Source organism: Oncorhynchus keta, chromosome 29 (assembly GCF_023373465.1).
Source record: "Oncorhynchus keta strain PuntledgeMale-10-30-2019 chromosome 29, Oket_V2, whole genome shotgun sequence".
In the NCBI taxonomy this organism is placed as follows: Eukaryota; Metazoa; Chordata; class Actinopteri; order Salmoniformes; family Salmonidae; genus Oncorhynchus; species Oncorhynchus keta.
In genome coordinates, this window is record NC_068449.1 from 28,664,304 (window position 1) to 28,683,656 (window position 19,353).

At 39.7% G+C, this 19,353-nt stretch overlaps 2 protein-coding genes across 4 annotated transcripts in view; one reads left to right on the plus strand and one right to left on the minus strand.

Annotated features, from left to right (window-relative positions):
- The window catches only part of ptpn21 (protein tyrosine phosphatase non-receptor type 21), a 29,293-nt gene extending 22,091 nt beyond the window's left edge, over window positions 1-7,202 (minus strand). The window contains exons 1-4 of one of the 2 annotated variants that reach the window (XM_035743206.2): window positions 6,677-7,202; window positions 5,177-5,480; window positions 585-754; window positions 87-184 (exon numbers count right to left, since the gene is read on the minus strand). In XM_035743206.2, the coding sequence (XP_035599099.1) occupies window positions 87-184; window positions 585-754; window positions 5,177-5,356 (448 nt within the window). In that variant the 5' untranslated portion in view covers window positions 5,357-5,480; window positions 6,677-7,202. The remainder of the gene's footprint in view (window positions 1-86; window positions 185-584; window positions 755-5,176; window positions 5,481-6,676) is intronic. The other variant, XM_035743207.2, reaches the window with a different exon arrangement.
- Window positions 7,203-16,675: 9,473 nt separating this feature from the next.
- The window catches only part of LOC118362673 (potassium channel subfamily K member 10-like), a 30,861-nt gene continuing 28,183 nt past the window's right edge, over window positions 16,676-19,353 (plus strand). The window contains exon 1 of one of the 2 annotated variants that reach the window (XM_035743210.2): window positions 16,676-16,980. In XM_035743210.2, the coding sequence (XP_035599103.1) occupies window position 16,980 (1 nt within the window). In that variant the 5' untranslated portion in view covers window positions 16,676-16,979. Of the gene's footprint in view, window positions 16,981-17,295; window positions 17,601-19,353 lie in introns of those variants that run through there. The other variant, XM_035743209.2, reaches the window with a different exon arrangement.

Sequence of the window (19,353 nt, forward strand, 5' to 3'; positions counted from 1 at the left end):
CTCAGTCACCCCATCAGTAGATAAGTGTGTACGGAGTTTAATTTCCCGTTGTTGCATTCAGAGCCCGTGTTCAGTATTCACATTACCTTGCACTGCCAAGCCAGCCAGGCGGATGGCCTGTTCTATAGAGCAAGGGATTCGGCCTTCGAGAACATCCTTCTTCAACTGGAGATAATACTGATATCTGTAGGGAGGTAGAGGAAGTTGGTTAATCTCAAGGTGTGGACAGAAGACAAAACATGACTTGGTTTGACACCTCCACTCAAAATCAGTCAGTGAGAGATGTGATGTCATACTGTAGTGGGTGCCAACACAAAAAGAACAGTGGTTACTGGACTGAGTTAATCAATGCTCAGTAAGTGTTATGGCATACGGAGTATGGCAAATCCTCTAGCATGAAGGATACACATGCATTACATTCCACTACTTTTGACTGATCCAATAGGAATGGATAGATTAAATCAATTTGTTGGAAACTGTGTGGCTTAGAGTTAACCAAGAAATGCATGAAGGAGACAACATTTTGGCATGAGAAGCAACCTGAATGAGTATCTGGTGTCCCTCTGGTTAAGCGGATATCTGACCTAGTGATCTCCTGCTGCAGTTGGCCTACGGTGGGCACGTAGAAGACCACGCCGAAGTAGACGGTGGGCTCCAGGCCATACTTGTCCAGCTGCTTCTTCAGGGGCTTCTCCAGATCGATCCAACGCTGCTGGTTCTGCTTGTTGAAGTACCATAGGCTGAAGTACGTTATCTGGTGGGGGGAGGAAATGAAAAGTGGGGCTTTAAAAATCGGGGAAACAGGAAGCAGTCTATTGAAAGATGATGCGATTGTGAAATCGTTACTTGTTAATGAAATGACAGTAATATGGTATTTTGGTTTACAATGACAATAGCTTAGGTTAAATGACCCATGCTAAATTATAGAATACTTAACATGTTTGTGCTTCCTTCATAAACATGGCGATACTACTACACATAGCTTGTATTCATCTGAAACATGAATGTTGACCAACAAGCCCAAAGTAAAGTTAAAGGTTCCTGTGCTGCTGCCACTCCCTGTCCAGTCTTGTGACTGTCTGCTGGGGTGGAGCAGTGTGTATCACACAATGAACAGTGGTTCTGGAGTTGACCTGTATTGTTTATGATGAAGGGAGTCTGGCCACAAGGCTCACAGCGTGATTGCTCCGACTACAACTATACCATCGCTAACCCATTTACAACATCTGAATGTCTATTTGAAGCGTTGGAATTTATATCAGAAATCACTGCTAGGCAATTTAAAACCTCCCCTATTGCAAACAGTTCACACAAAGTTCATGGTAAAGATCATCAACGTCTGTGAGAGAATCAAGACTTTCCAACAAAGAGCATAGTCTAGAGATTCTCTGATGGCAAAATAGTCAGACCAAAACATAGGCTACTAGTCTACAGATTTTGAAAGCATTTCTATCTTCCTTTTATATATTGCATGGTAACAGATCCTTCAACCATGTGACCATCAGTGTCCTTTTTTAAAATCTGTCATTTTTTGGGCCTGATACCATTGGGTTTTCCCCCAAATTCAGTTCTCTGTTTTGTTTTCCAGGTTTAAGCTAAATTTAAAAAATTAAAACACTTTTTGAATAGAAAAACAAAAAAAATTGTATGTTCAAAGTCCACAATATAACTTAAACCATGAGACCACTTTTGAGGTCTGGGGAATTTTTTTGGGTTGTAGTTACCGAGAGAAGTTTCTGTAGTGCTCATGTGATTGCAGTTGTCTATTCTTCCAATCAATCGACTGGTCTACATTTTTTTTTAAATGTGTATTTTCCATTTATAGACCCACCCTATCTGTTTTAATAAAATCAACTATATGCACTGAGCGATGCTTTAAAACTTCTTGTGGCTGCAGTTGCTTGGATGAAAAGGTGTCCAGAGGTGCCCAGAGTAAACTTCCTGCTCCTCAGTCCCAGTTGCTAATATATGCATATTATTATTAGTATTGAATAGAAAACACTGAAGTTTCTAAATCTGTTTGAATGATGTCTGAGTATAACAGAACTCATATGGCAGGCAAAAACCTGAGAAAAAAAAATCAAACCAGGAAGTGGAAAATCTGGGGTTGGTCAATTTTCAACTCAGCCCCTATTGAAGTTAGTGGGATATTGGTCATCTTGCACTTCCTAAGGCTTTCACTAGATGTCAATCGTCTTTAGAAACTTGTTTGAGGCTTCTACTGTGAAGTGGGGCCGATTGAGTCAGAGGTCTGGCAGCAGTCACGCGCATTTCACATGAGGTATCTCCCGTTCCTTTGCTTTTCTGAAGACAAAGGAATTCTCAGGTTGGAAAATTATTGACGATGTGTGTTAAAAACATCCTAAAGATTGTTTCCATACTTCGTTTGACAAGTTTCTACGGTCTGCAACTAGTGAACGCGATTCGTGAGTTTTGATTTGTTTACCAAACGCGCTAACAAAAAGTAACTATTTGGACATAAATGGACATTGTCAAACAAATCAAACATTTATTGTGGACCTGTGATTTCTGGGAGTGCATTCTGATGAAGATCAAAGGTAAGTGAATATTTAGAATGTTCTTTCTGACTTCTTTTGACTCCAACATGGCAGATATATGCATTTGTTCTCTGAGCGCTGCTCTCAGATTATAGCATGGTTAGCTTTTTCCGTAAAGCTTTTTTTAAATCTGACACAGCGGTTGTATTAAGGAGAAGAATATCTTTAATTCCATGTATAACACTTGTATTTTCATCAACATTTATGATTAGTATTTCTGTAAATTGATGTGGCTCTGCAAATTTACCAGATGTTTTTGGAACTACTGAACATAACGCACCCAATGTATACTGAGATTTCTTTTATATAAATATGAACTTTACCGAACAAAACATACATGTATTATGTAACATGAAGTCCTATGAGTGTCATCTGATGAAGATCAAAGGCACGTGATTAATTTTATCTCCATTTGTGCTTTTTGTGACTCCTCTCTTTGGCTGGAAAAATGGCTGTGTTTTTCTGTGGCTTGGCTTTGATCGTTTGTGGTGCTTTTGCTGTAAAGCCTATTTGAAATCAGACACTGTGGTGGGATTAACAACAAGATTACCTTTAAAATGGTATAAGATACTTGTATGCTTGAGGAATTTTAATTACGAGATTTGTTGTTTTGAATTTGGCGCCCTGCACTTTCACTGGCTTTTGTCATATCGATCCCATAAACGGGATTTCAGTCCTAAGAATTAAGGGCACTGTTTGATGAAATAATTAAGACAAATGACTCAAGGAAGGAGCCAGAGATCAAGACAACCAAAATAACAAAAATCTGTACCCGACCATCCTCCTCCCGCTCCTACTGGCCTCTGCAGATTCTGCCGTTACACTCCTGAAGTTGCCGGTAGGCTACACAAACCTGTTTCATGTCGAGTGCCAATTTATCTTACCATTTCGACATGCCAGTTCTGGTTTTAATATGCAGTCTCAAACGGTTATATTTCATTTTTAATAATGTCTTCGCATCTCATAACCATTGTCATGTTGTTAATGAAAATTTGAACTAAATAAAAATTATACAAATCTAAAAGTAACTTCTATTGCCAACTATGTAGAAATATCCTATATAAAGCCAACAAATAAAAACATTGCAGACTGCAGGTAGAAAATATCCTATGAATCACATTGGCTACACATGGCGTGTCTGCAAGGAACTTGAAACATTGTATCAACTTGGTCTGGTGCTAGCAAACTAACAACACTGTATACATATGCTGGGCCCTCAGTTTCCCAAGTCAGACACAGCTGTAGGCTTTTTGAGCAAGGGATAAGAAATAATCAGGTTGGCCTATTTTATGAAGTTTCCACTGGATCAGAGCATTGTTGTTTTATTTTGCAGAGTAGTTATTGAGCTGTAAAGATTTTCCAAATAGTCTACACTGAGGAACTATTGTCAATGGATGTAAAAACAGACTGTTTATTTGCTGTTTGAGATTAATAAAAAATTACTTTGAGATGCTCCACAGCTCATTAGTTGTGGTGGGTTAAGACAATCAGAAATACTATCAGATACCCAAATGGGCACATTTATAGCCCTACATTTGCACGCAGTCCAAGTAGCCTATGACTACTTCTATGCGTAATCTGGTGCGCGTCCTTACTCAACGTTGACAGGAGGGCTCCAAACAAAAGACGATTAATAAATTGGCAAAACTCATAAGTATAGCATAGGTTTTTGAGCTCTGCAAACAATGTGACCACTGACAATGAAAATAGTAAAAGACTGTCAAAATAATAATAATATATTGAATACATTAACAGAAATGACAATAACCAAACCAACAATGTAGATTAGAAATTATGATAATAGTAAAAGACTGTCAAAATAATAATAATATATTGAATACATTAACAGAAATGACAATAACCAAACCAACAATGTAGATTAGAAATTATGATAATTAACGGTAAATGTACTGGTGATAGTGGTGTGCCATCCCCGCGGCCTCCACAATGGATTAGTCCACTGAGCCTATCGACCAAACAATTTACCAGTCGACTAACTGGGATCAGCATGAAAAGAAATGGCCACTGGATTTATGTTAAATAATCATGATATAAATTCTGCCAGGTATGCTTAGGCTACTTTATAGCTAACATTTAATTTAGTTTTTTTGGAAAGCCTTTCCATCCTTACCAGAAGATGAGTATCATTAGCATCATTGTTAATGGCTACACAAAGTATAGACATACACAAGCACCGAATTAAAAACACAATATTTTCTTTATGCGGATTCTGGAATATTCACATGAAACTCTATTGCCAATTAGAGGGAAACCTCGCTACCGAGTCTGATTCAGATGCATATTGAATCACAGCACAGGTGTGTCCACAGCAGAGGTGGGTCCACTTGAGCAGTGCATACATGGCCTACGTGATTGAAGAATGACTAGGTCAATGTGGAATGCCTTTGGCTGAAACAAATGATTCTTTCCATACCCTCAAGACAATAGGATAGGTTCTAGTTTTCTGATTGTTTTATAATGACAGGACTATCAGGTAGGCTGTTGGAGAACAGATCATAGACCATGATAACTTTAGCCTAAATGGCCACTCACTTGAGAAGAGTAATCACAAACAAAACGACAACCATCAGTGTTTCAGTCATCTTGAGCATACATACCTCTCGTAACTCGAGTCTCTGTGCAACTGCCTCCAAACATTCCTGGCCGGTGCTCTCCACAGAAAGAGTAAACTCAACAAATTCACCATTGAGCAGCTGAATGCGTGTGACCAGACAGCTCTTGCTTGAGACAGTATACCTTCGAGTTCTTTTGAGTTTTAAGCCGAATGGCAAGGGCATGTTTCAAAGTCCTTTGGCAAGGAGTATTTCCTTGATCCAGAAATATATGTCCCGTTGTCTCTAAACTTTGCCCATCAAAAATGTAGTGGATAAGAGGCCATCCATGAGTTGGATACATGTATCCCTGTGAAAACAGAAAGAAACATTGTTATGAGACAATAAATTATTTCATCATTCCAGATAACATTTTCAAGAAACATAACAAGCAGTATTATACTATATGACATGTTATTCGGAATCACCAACTTTGGTTCTGGAGAGCAACAGCGTGTGCAGGCTTTTGTTCCAACCCAGCACTAACACCTGATTTTAATGTTCAACATTGATAAGTTGATTCAGTTATGTAGTGTGCTTGGCTGGAACAAAAGCCTGCAATCCCTGACCACCGGCAGAGGTAACCAATCTCAGACCATAAAACAGATGCCCTTTATGAACAACCCATCTTATTGGTAATGCACTTAGCTAACTAGACAGGGAGCATCTAATTTCTTGGTGCAAATCAGACAGTCGAGTGATTATTGAATGAGCTGCAAATAACTCTGTACCAGTAGCTTGCTAATGGTTCTCCATCCCAAAGTTATCTGCAGGACACTTCCATTACACTGGAATAACAGATCAAAATTGAATGTTGATAGTGCAGTGGGCTCCGGTCCAGATTTAACTAGTAAACTAAAGTTGTTTGTTACAAAAGACATCAACGACTTTTACTAGCCAGTATACTAGATGACAATGTACAATACATGATATATTGTAGAGACGGACAGTCTCCATCAGATATGAGCATATTTTTTTTTTACGTTAGTCCAGCTAGCAAAGTCAGGTGGCTAACTAGCCGTGTTAATTTAGTTAGCTAACGTTAGCTCATTAACGCCATCAAGTTGAAGCAACAAATTACCTCGGGTTACATGAAAAACAAACAAAACACTACTTTAAACAAAGCTAGCTATACGGTTATGAATAAGAGATGCTCCCAAAAAAGCCTAAACATAGAACCAGACAGTACAGTACGTTTAAAAACTATCCCGTAAGTTACTTCATGGTTTCCCAAGCTCGGTCCTGCCACCATCCTCCGACTGCACGTTTTGTGTTTTGTCCTAGTACCACACAGTTGATCCAAATAACCAACTCATCATCAAACTTGGATTATTTCAATCAGCTGTGTAGTGGTAGGGCAAACATTTGGGAAAGCCTGCAGTACACTAACTTTAGCTAATTAGCTTGCAGGCTAGCATAGCTAACGTCGTCAGCGTCAAAATGGGCTCTCCATCACCATAACAAAATCCCTGCAAATAGCCAGATAGTTGACATTCGCATCTTTACCTTATTGATTTCCGCCAAAAGCAAATTAGTCCATTTGTAAATTGTGCATATCCAAAGCTGCCGCCAGTCATTATAGGTGATAGTTATGTCAAATATCGAAAAGGTTTAGTTTGGAAGCTGCATACAGAAAACCAACTCAGCTAACGACGTGCTTCACTTCCTGCCGAAAGAGCAACAAGTCTGTATGAAGCTCTACATCCGCGGATCTATATTATCCTCTTTTTTTACACAACCGTTTTCCTATTATGTTGATTTACATAGACAAACAAAACTATGAACATTTTCATAAAATATAATATTTTCTTCAGGTCCTGTATGAGCTTCAACGGTTGTATTTCTTTATAAAAGTTTGATTAGCTCTTCAACAGCGGCGTGATACACGGCAGATTTAGAGGCAATGACATCAGACAGCTGGAATGCCAGGCAGGGAAAATGACAAGAATGAGACAGCTGCCACCCTGCTTACGACGTACGTTATTCAGCCCCGTACACCGAAAACCTATATTTCTGCTCATGTTATACTCATTTGTGAACTGTCCGTTTACTTCACTAATTTATGAATGTCAGCTGAGGTTGCTGTAAAATAGTGTGATACTGCTGGATGAAAATAGACGCACACACACCCCTCCCACTGGGACAAAGCTGAGACAAGTTGACTTTTGTGCAGAGTGCATGATGAAAGAGGAGGCGGGTTCATAACAACATAACAAAACATTTTATTGTAAACATGAACAACACTGTTAGGCAGTCACAGCAAAGGTCACAGTTAACTAGGCTACATGTTGCAGAGCGCACAGTGCCCCTTATTAAAGGCATTTTCTAGAATATTCACTGATACTCTGTTATTTGAAACCAATAGGCTACAAAGTGAGCAATACATTGATAAATATATAAAAATACATTTCTGGTCTAGTTAATTCTCATTATTGTGTAACAATAATCAAAATACATATTGGTCAATACTTTGTACTGTAAATCTCCAATGGCAATACAGTGTCCAGAACAGGAATGGGCGTTTACAAAAAGTATGAAATATACAGCTTCCATTTATAAAACACATTCGAGATTCAAAAACCTCAATATCAAGTTGCTCGTAGCGAAAATAGCATCAGTTGACTTCAAAGCTCATTAAACTAATCCTTAAAATACAAATAAAATCAGAACTCATCATCACTGAAAGAGGTTGGAGTGTTTATATTAATAATATAATATATGCCATTTAGCAGACGCTTTTATCCAAAGCGACTTACAGTCATGTGTGCATACATTCTACATATGGGTGGTCCCGGGAATCGAACCCACTACCCTGGCGTTACAAGCGCCATGCTCTACCAACTGAGCTACAGAAGGACCACATATTCTCAGTGACTCCTGGCGCTGGGAAATCAGATGCATTGGACACGTGGAAAGACTCTTCCAGCTCTTTGGACAGTCCACCATGATTGTCTTCTTGGTTGATTGTGATCCTCCTCAAGGGGCGAGGGGTATTTTCACCAAGTGAAAGACAACAACCTTTTTCCCTGTCATAATCCTGCTCATCAAGGCCCTCTGTACCTTCATCAGCATCAGGTGAACTAATAGACAGACACAGAGTCAGTCCTCTCAGGAGGAGGGCTACCATGTAACGATGTGGATACTGACAATGGAACGGCATTCTCCAGCCCACCACTGTCCTTGTTACTAAACAATGCATAGGGAAAAGGGCAATTGTCCTCTTTGGTTTCTGATGGTGATCCTCTGTATAGAGATTCCATACCATGCAGATGACTATGAAGAAGGTCAATCTCTGTCTATTCATCAGTCTCAGACTGCACCACAGGTAGGTAGGTGTGTTCGCTGGACTTTACAAGTCATTGCGCAAAGTTTCCAGAAGATGGCGCATTTTGTCCTTAAAAATAACAAAACCAAACTTATTGAAAAAATGTCACTGTGTGACACTGAGTAATTCTCTGACAGATCTCTAATTTCACGTACAGAATGTATCAGCTTGTTTGATTTCCGTTTTGCCATTTTGTATGTAGCATGAGTGTTAAAAAAAACAACACAATAAGGCTGCCAGTGCAGATGCCCATGTAGAGTCCAATTTGTAAGTCGCTCTGGATAAGAGCGTCTGCTAAATGACTTAAATGTAAATGTAAATGTAGAGTCCAATTTGTAAGTCGCTCTGGATAAGAGCGTCTGCTAAATGACTTAAATGTAAATGTAAATGTAGAGTTGAGACACTCACCTCATCTCGTCAACGTTTGTTCTTGTCCACATGACGTTCAAACAACTGCTCTAAGACCCATTGGAAGAAGAAGAAATTAGTATCAATACCTACACGTGGTAACAACACATTCATATTCACAGGGACACAGAGACCAGTTAATCAACATCATTAATGCCCCTTTTTGAAGACCTGTTACAGGTTTCATGAGGTGGGATTATTACGAGTAACATCACTTGGGATTTATAGCCCAGCATTAATACCATATGAGGTGCTGTCGATAAGGTCTCTCATGTCCTGAGAAAAACAGTTAATATAAAAGTGGCATACACTATACAGTGCATTCGGAAAGTATTCAGACCCCCTCCCCTTTCCCACATTTTTGTTACAGCCTTATTCTAAAATTGATTAAAGAAAAAAAAATCTCATCAATCTACACACAATATCCCATAATGACAAAGCGGAAAACAGGTTTTTAGAAATGTTTAAAAAACAGAATTACCTTATTTACATAAGTATTCAGACCCTTTCTGATGAGACTCGGAATTGAGAATGGATGCATCCTGTTTCCAGATGTTTCTACAACTTCATTTGAGTCCACTTGTGGTAGATTCTATTGATTGGACATGATTTGGAAAGGCACACAACTGTCTATAGTCAGGTCCCACAGTTGGCATTGCATGTCATTGCACAGTGACAGGATGCCACCTTTCCAATAAGTCAGTTTGTAACATTTCTGCTCTGCTAGACTTACCCTGGTCAACTGTAAGTGCTGTTATTGTGAAGTGGAAACATCTAGGAGCAACAATGGCTCAGCCCCGAATTGGTAGGCCACACTGTGAAGTGGTAGGCCACACAAGCTCACAGAACGGGCCGCAGAGTGCTTAATTGAGCAGTGCCTACAAATGCAACAGTTCAAAACTGCTTCTGGAAGTAACGTCAGCACAAAAACTGTTCGTCGGGAGCTTCATGAAATGGGTTTTCATGGCCGAGAAGCCGCACACAAGCCTAAGATCACCATGCGCCATGCCAAGCGTCGGCTGGAGTGGTGTAAAGCTCCCCGTTATTGGACTCTGGAGCAGCGGATGCCAGGAGAATGCTACCTGCCCCAATGCATAGTGCCAACTGTAAAATTTGGTGGAGGAGGAATAATGGTTTGGGGCTGTTTTACATGTTTGGACTAAGCCCCTTAGTTCCAGTGAAGGGAAATCTTAACGCTACAGCATATAATGACATTAGACTATTCTATGCTTCCAACTTTGTGGCAACAGTTTGGGGAAGGCCCTTTCCTGTTTCAGCATGACAATGCCCCCATGCACAAAGTAAAGTCCATAGAGAAATGGTTTGTAGAGATCGGTGTGGAAGAACTTAACTGGCCTGCACAGAGACCTGAACTAAACCCCATCGAACACATTTGGGAAGAATTGGAAAGCTGACTGCATGCCAGGCCTAATCGCCCCACAACATCAGTGCCCAACCTCACTAATGCTCTTGTGGCTGAATGGAAGCAAGTCACCGCAGCAATGTTCCAACATCTAGGGGAAAGCCCAGAAGAGAGGAGGCTGTTATAGCAGCAAAGGGGGGACCAACTCCATATTAATGCCCATGACTTTGGAATGTGATTTCTTTGACGAGCAGCTGTCCACATACTTCTGGTCATGTAGTGTAACTTTCAGAGTACAGGCACCTGGACAATATTTCATTTGTTACATTAGCAATACATTCAAGGTACATTAATTATTTCTCCCTGTAGAGAAAATAATGGTAAGCTGGAATGGTTACTTTACAGGGGAACTATGTACTGGAAGTGAGACTGCTAGGAGCTGCTAGGGCTCTGAAGTTATCTTGAATGTATTATATCTAGCAGCCTATTTCACACTTTACCATCTTCTCCTATATTTATAAAAGCTTTTAAAGCAGTAATTACAAGTTTAGAAAAATCATTCTTACTCTGCAAAAAAAGCCCTCTTCATGATAGGAGATTTCATTATTTCTGGTGAAACCCTAGAAGACAACAATCAAGACAAAATACATACTTTTTCACAGAAAGCACAGCATTAAAAACACAACAAATACAGTCTGAAACCAGTATAAACAGTACCTGTATGAGAAAATGAAGTGATCGCTGCTTCTGCTCCTGTTTCTCTTGCTTCGTTGTCCAAATGCTGACAGATTCATTGTATGGGACTCATCGTCTGTGTCCGAGCGCTCACGCTCTGTACCATGTTCATATAATAACAGAGTGAACAATTCATTCTGCTTTAATTAGTCTCCATGTGTTTAATTAAGCTTTCTAAACATTTACAAGTATAATTTGCTCAAAACTTGTTCGTTGTTAATGAGCTTTGGCGTTTTTTGCCCCCTTATTTAGACCAGAGTTGTTTACTCTACGTCTGAAATATTTGTGACTTCAATAATATTGACCTTGCAGCACAGCTAGTGTATTTCACCTCTCTCAATTTGAAATATTATTTTTAATGGATTCTGTTTCTTGCTACTCTCAGACAAACCAGGCTGTCAATATGATGGATGCTGCCTTAGTCATCTCCCCCTTTACTATTACCTTATGGCAAGACCTTGGCACTGCGTCCAGATTGATCACATTTGTCTCTATTCTAGCCAATCCTACTTCTTGTCTATCATATTCTTAGCATACCATACACCTCTTCAACCTTCTAATTCGAATGGATGCTGATCTTGTATTGTCTTTCATTTGTGGTAGTTGCTCTTAAATGATTTATTTTTTGATTTCCTCTATTCATACTACTTCATACTCTATTTAACAGCAACAAAACTCTATGAATTCTACCACACTTTTCCCCTAACTATATTGTATAATACTGCAATATGTTCCTCCAGTATTGAAGGGTTTAATCCAACCTCTGTGAATGTGAGCGGGCTGACTGAGGACTTCTCTCAGAGCTGGCATCTTTCCTCAACTGTTACCGCCGTAACGAGTCATTGTCTGTGAATGTACACAACGATGATTAACCAAATCAGGTCATAACGCCTATGTGCGATTTTTTTCTTCTTGAATTTTGTGATCGATTTCAGGCCACTCTAGTAGGCCTACATTATGATCAAATAGCCACAGTAGCCTACTTGGCCACGGATAAAACTGTTAACTTATAGCAGGTACAGCCTCAGCATTCACAGTAAACATGTGCTGGAAGTTGCACAGAATTTTCACAACTTTCAAGTTTGCGCTCAGCAGACCTGAAATTTGCTCAGTGCCAAACACAATTAGAGGGAACATTGGCCAGTACATCTCTGGAGCCGAGCTCCATGCCATCCAGGACTTCTATACCTGGCGGTGTCAGAGGAAGGCCCTAAAAATGGTTAAAGACTCCAGACACGCAAGTCATAGACTGTTCTCTTTGCTACCGCACGGCAAGCAGTACCGACGCACCAAGTCTGGAACCAACAGGACACTAAAACAGCTTCTACACCCAACCCATAAGACAGCTAAATAGTTAGTTAAATAGTTAACCAAATATAATTAATTGTGGTTGAATTAATTGTTTGTGTGCTCTGATTGGTTGCAGCAGTTATGACTCTGGAGAATGCACCTCCAACGGTTTCCTACAAGATGGTGGTGCTTTACTGCGTTTCCTGCCACAGGACAGAGAGGGAAAGACATGGCAGCGCTGTAATTGTCTCCAGACAGCTAGCAAGGTAATTCGTGAGAAGTGAAAATTGCATGTAAGTGGTAATCACTGAATTATTGTAGCAGCCCTGTTGTACTGAGTATTTTGAGACTAGACCTTTAAACAACCTGCCTGCTGTGGCAGTCCAAGCCCACCAGCATACATCCCTGATTTTAAAGGGTAGGTAGTATAAACATAACCACTTGTAACATATGGATTTGCATTAGTATACGCATCAAAAGTCCCAATACAAAGTTACACCTCACTTTTTGATATTGGGGGTTATTACATAAAACAGATCTGAATTCTGAAGAATGCCGAAGTCATGTCTGAAAATGTTTTTCCGGGTGTGATGTAATATGGAGGAGCCTGCAAGCCAGTTTATTCACTACAATATAAACAGGCTGAGTTAGCTACCAAAGCGAGGGGGAGGCAGGCGTTTCACCGGGCTAAGGGAGAGTCAAGGAAATCCAATAGCTACAGTGCATTCGGAAAGTATTCAGACCCCTTGACTTTTTCCACATTTTGTTACGTTACAGCCTTATTTTAAAATTGATTAAATATTTTTTAAATCCTCATCAAACTACACACAATATGCCATAATGACAAGGCAAAAAAAGGTTTAGGAATTTTAGAAAATGTATTAAAAATAAAAAACAGATACCTTATTTCAAAAAAGTATTCAAACCCTTTGCTATGAGGCTCAAAATTGAGCTCAGGTGCATCCTGTTTCCATTGATCATCTTGCTCAGGTATTTCAACATGAGGCCAATGGTGACATTAAACCAGTTACAGAGTTCAATGGCTGTGTAGTTACTCCACAATACAAACCCAATTGACAGAGGGAAAAGAAGGAAGCCTGTACATAATAAAAAAAATATTCCAAAACATGCATCCTGTTTGCAACAAGGCACTAAAGTAATACTGCAAAAAAGTTGGCAAAGCAATTCACTTTTTGTTCTGAATACCAAAGTGTTATGTTTGGGGTAAGTCCAACACAACACATTACTGAGTACCATTCTCCATATTTTCAAGCATAGTGGTGCCTGCATCATGTTATGGGTATTCTGTCAACTTTACGGACTGGGGACTTTTTCAGGATAAAAAATAAACAGAATGGAGCTAATGTAACAGCTGTCCAGTGAAGACAAGTACGCTGGTCTCGGCACCAGTGTAACAGATGTAATCGTACTTCGTAACTTATTGCGTTGTGTTTTTAAAGAAAGGACTGTCAATCAAGCGATCCCAGTTGATTGGTGATTTTTTCCGACAATAGACACAAGGAAGCACATTAGATGTGCAGGACAACAGTATGTGGATGGCTGTAGATTCGTGATAAATCTGGAAATAACTGTGAATTAGCAGGGAGCTAATGTGTCCATTACAATTAGAGCATGTTATCTAACTCATCTCTTCCAGCAATAATTGTACAAAGCACATCCCAGAATGCCTCCAATATCTAACAGGTACCGTACACATATATAGACACATCAGGACATGTACATAGTGAACTCGTACACATTGTAAATATGAAAATAGAATACAGTATTTCAGTATGTGACCCACCGCTTGCATGTCAAAATCAGACTGGGAAAAATGTACGCTTGCGATTTCCCCCTATCTGCAAGCATGACCAATGACATAACACCTTATTGACATCTGACTTGAACCAACCAATTAGAATACATAAACATAAAATACATATTTATGCAGTGTCAAGTGGAAAGATAACCAACCCTGTTACACTAAGCACAGTCAAAATCCAAGAGGAAAACCTGGTTCAGTCTGCTCTTCACCAGACACTGGGAGAGTAATTCACCTTTCAGCAGGCTTACCAAGCAGGCTTACCAAGAAGACAGTGAATGTTCTTGAGTGGCTGAGTTACAGTTGACTTAAGTCTACTTGACAATCGATGGCAAGACCTGAAAATGGTTGTCTAGCAATGATCAACAACCAATTTGACAGAGCTTGAAGAATTTAGAAAACATTTATGGGCAAATGTTGCACAATCCATGTGTGGAAAGCTCTTAGAGACTTACCTAGAAAGACTCACAGCTGTATTCGCTGCCAGAGGTGCTTCCAAAAAGTATTGACTCAGGGGTGTGAATACTTATGTAAATGAGATATTTCTGTATTTCATTTTCAATAAATAAGCAAACATTTCTAAAAGGATGTTTTATTTTGACTTCAAGCTGTAACACAACAAAATGTGGAATAAGTCAAGGGGTATGAATACTTTCTGAATGCACTGTAAGTACATGTTGATTTCAGAAAGCAATTATCCCATACCATTAACAGTATAGGCCTATACCAGTAGTCAATAGATGAGGTCATGCCAGACATGACATCACACACTTACAGTAAATGGTCTCGCTCAACAGCAACGGCCAATCAAAGATAAGGTGATAAATAACCCTTCTCCAAACACAAAGAAAAAAAGAAAATCTGATGAACACTATTTTGAGTACTCTTTGGTCAAAGGAACATGCTGTCAACAGCATATTGCTATTGCTGCCATGTTCCTTGTTTTGTTTAAGGGACCTTTTGACCCAGTACCGCCCATTATGAGCAAAGTATTATGATTTATTTTACAGCTGTGTGGTGAAGTACACAAGTGGGACAGATAACTCTCCCTCAAGGCTGGAGTGTTGGCAGTGTTGGGCAGCCCACTTACATCATAAACCAATGTTCTCTACTTTTACCAATTTGCTCGATATTTCCTCTCAGATTCCTGAGTAGTGGTCATTTATGAGCCTCAAGCTTGAAATATCTCTCTTGAAGTGTTTAAAGGCAACAACTCTTAATTTGTGCAACTCAATATTAGGAAGGTGATCTTAATGTTTTGTACTCTGTGTAGCTACTTGTGTAAAACATACATATTTAAATGTTAAGTACATGAACCATAGGGACAAGGGTCATGTCAGCCATACATTTGTATTAATGACAACTTTGTGTACAACAATCTATCCTCAATGTGTACATGTCATTGACAAATGGTAGGCTATATGCCGGCAGAAACCCTCTTGTTAACCTCTTAAATGCAGATGTATTAATTCTGAATAATGTCCTCTGACATGCCCTAGTAGTTGTTCACCTCTAATTTTGCAGTGGGGTTTTGTACTGTGTATTTGAATATTGTTTTCTTACACATATTGTATTTCTACTACTGTACATTGCTTTTTAGTTAGGCTTAGGCCTACACTGTTTATACACACCACATTGTATGTATATACTGGATTCTTGACATCACTGACTCACTTTAATATATCTACTGCTGTACATGTCATTCTTCCTTTATCTTGTGTAAATTCATCCTGTCTGTATACGTGTAGATTGCATTTGGATTACTGTTAGTGCTATTTGGGTTGTTAATTTAATTCGTTATGACATTTCTTGATTTATTTTTGTTTAAAAAAATATATATTTGTGCACTTGTTTGACGTTTTACTGCTTTGTTTGGGAGCTAGTAACATACGCTTTTCGCTGCACACGGTACAACACCTGCTAAACTGTGTGAGCGACCAACAAACTTTGATTTGATTTATTCACAAATCTATGCCCACAATAGGATGACTACGATAGTATATCACCAACCAATGGCTTGCTTTCCTTGCAGACAGTTTTTACACTTGGTATGCCAATTCTATTTCAGTTTAAAGTCAGACAGCTGTCTATCATAATAACTGGTTGAAGGTTCTTGGGGAAGCATTGTCTATAGCAACTACAGCCGCTCAGTGTTTCTGGGGGTGCACTTTTCTCATTGTGGAATACCATTGTAATGGTTTCTCTGGATAATTATACATTTGTTAAACAACAGCGAGATGTTCAATGAACTGTATCAAAATTAAATTAAACTATGATTTATCCATTTGTTTGTTTAATTTATTTTTATTTTTTAAGTGTCCACTAGTGGTTGAATGATATGCAATTATACTACTCAAATGCATAATTCAACACATAATATGCAAATCATAGGACATTTTGATGTTATTAACATCACGGCAAGGTGCTTCGTTCAGCAAGGCCGATCCACTGCAAAAATAACAATAATTTGATTTAATTTCAGTTTTTTTTAAACAAAATGTAGCCTACTGAATGAAAGCGCGTGTTGTATCTTAAATGCATTTCAAGCATCCCTATAAAACAAGTGCTGTTTATCTTGAACCTCAAAATAACAGCGCAAGATTTAATGGCATATTTTTAAGGGGCACAGTGACAGTATTGCAGAGATTACTGGTCTCGATGTAGGCTATTGATTTTGATACATTATGTATGATTTCTCCAACATCGGATGATGTAATGTTTTTTTTAGTTGTCTATGCTTGAATACATCATTTATGACTTTTACTCCCGCGCCATGTGCCTACACGCCGGTACCCAATCGTGATTGGAGTGGAGTGGGAATTAACTGAAAAAGGAGGATAGACGCTATCCCTCCCTGTCACAAAATAGTAAGTAAACCATTTAGACATTTATTAATTAGCATGTATATAATGAGCCTACAGTATTAGTGGTAATATCATTAGTACTTTTAGAAAATCGTCCATTGATGGAGAGAGACTACTATCCAAGAAACGTCGTTCTTCCTTTGTTGGGGTTACATCCACATCCCTGTGTGAAGTTCGTTGTTCTAAATGCGTTCGTTGTCCACTTCTGTTCGGAGCCTTCTTCAAGTGGTCTGGCGTGCGAAATGTCTTGTAGCCCATAGGGTGGTCCTGAGTGGTGCGACAGACAGTACACATGCATAAATAAACCTCATTACTATCAACCGCTGGGGTGCACCCACCCATGTCAAGCTGAGAAGGATAGGCAACGTCTATGGCTTCAGACCCTGTCATTGCTCCAGACACATTTTCGCCTTACTTTTCGGGTATATTTTATCATGCCATTCGAAGCAACAATAATACATATTTGTGACAAGGGCGCTGGCACATTTGTTTTATATTTCTACATTTTCTCAAGCGCTATTGAGCAGATCTATGGTCTTTGTGTTTATTGAGAAGAACAATAGCTATGAAATTTCCACTGGAAAACCCTAGAAAACAAGTCAATTTGGACCCGGAACAACAAGGTTAGTAAATGTACATTTTACTCTAAAAGTGGAGTTTGTGTAATGATAGCCTTTGTGCAAGGATGTTCTATGTTGACTGAAGAACCTGGGTATACAGTTGTCTCAGCATCTTTACTGTGTGACTTGGACAAAATTAGTTACAATGTGAATATGTGCTATAGCTTTTCTTTCAAATAATTTATTTTGTGTTTATTTAATCTAAAATAGGAGCTTTAATGCCATTTACAATCATGCAATGTGCTTTTTATGACGCCAGGCGGTTGGGAGTGGATCTCTTTCTTCTCCATCCCTTATGTGCTCAGCTGTGTGGTAGGCTACAGCGTGCTCTTCGTTAGGGATAGATAGAGGCGGGGATAGGACAGCTGCTGGGGAGATGTCGTTCAGGCCAATTGGGAATTACTGGGCAGAGACAGAGCCTTTCTACTTACATTCCGCATGCTATTATCTGATTCAGTATTTGAATGTGGTCCTCCACTCTTAATCTCCATACTGAACCCACACAGACAGACTCCTTTCATGTGATGTTTCCCCATCTACAGCTGCTAGGCTGGATAAATCAATATTCTGGCCTCCCACTGTGCCACTTGCCTGGCTTCCCAGACTCCTTGTTCCAGCCAAACGCTACGCCACGCCCACGGATGTTAGCTTCTTCTCCACAATGAGTCTGGATCATAGATTTATGATAGACATCGCATCATTGTATCTGTCCAAGTATGGCGTATATGAGAGCATGGGCAGCGCCATTGAGGCCATCTCCATTTTGAAGTAGTACATTTTCTTCTTCTACTACTTCAATGACTTTGCAACGAAACTGAAAGGGTACACTGCCACCTGTATATTGTGTTGTTTGAACAGGTATAAAGCCAAGGTTGGTGATTTACTGCCACCTGCAGTTCTGGAATGTTTGCTCACAAGTATAATTAATTGGCCGATCAAAAGACAGTACAGTTTGAAGATAGGCATAAACTGCTTCCCCAATAGAACTGCCCAATCATGCTTGTAGGCGATGCCATGGCAACGCTGGCTAGCTAAGCTCATGCGCAGAAACACAAATTGGGTCTAACAGTCGTCTCGTGCTGAACTGCACATGTACAGGCTATCAAATCAAAGGGAATTCTTCAATATAAAGTTGGTTTTGACAAAAATGAAAACTTGTCCATTTTTCACTTTTCCAAAGGTTGGAGTAATAACACATTCAACTACCATTATCCCAGAAAACCTAGACCCACTCCAATTTGGATACCGTCTCTACAGATCCACAGATGATTTCATCTCTAATGCATTCCACACTGCCCTTTCCCACCTGGACAAAAGGAACACCTATGTGAGAATGCTATTCATTGACTACAGCTGAGCGATCAACACCATAGTGCCCTCAAAGCTCATCACTAAGCTAAGGAACCCTGGGACTAAACACCTCCCTCTGCAACTGGATCCTGGATATCCTGATGGGCCGCCCCCAGGTGGTAAGGGTAGGTAACACATCTGCCACGGTGATTCTCAACACAGGGGCCCCTCAGAGGTGCGTGCGCAGTCCCCTCCTATACTCCCTGTTCACCCATGACTGCATGGCCACGCACAACTCCAACACCATCATTATGTTTGCCGACGACACAAAGGTGGTAGGCCTGATCACTGACAATGATGAGACAGCCTACAGGGAGTAGGGAGGTCAGAGACCTGGTAGTGTGGTGCCAGGATAACAACCTCTCCCTCAACGAGATCAAGACAAAGGAGATGATTGTGGACTACA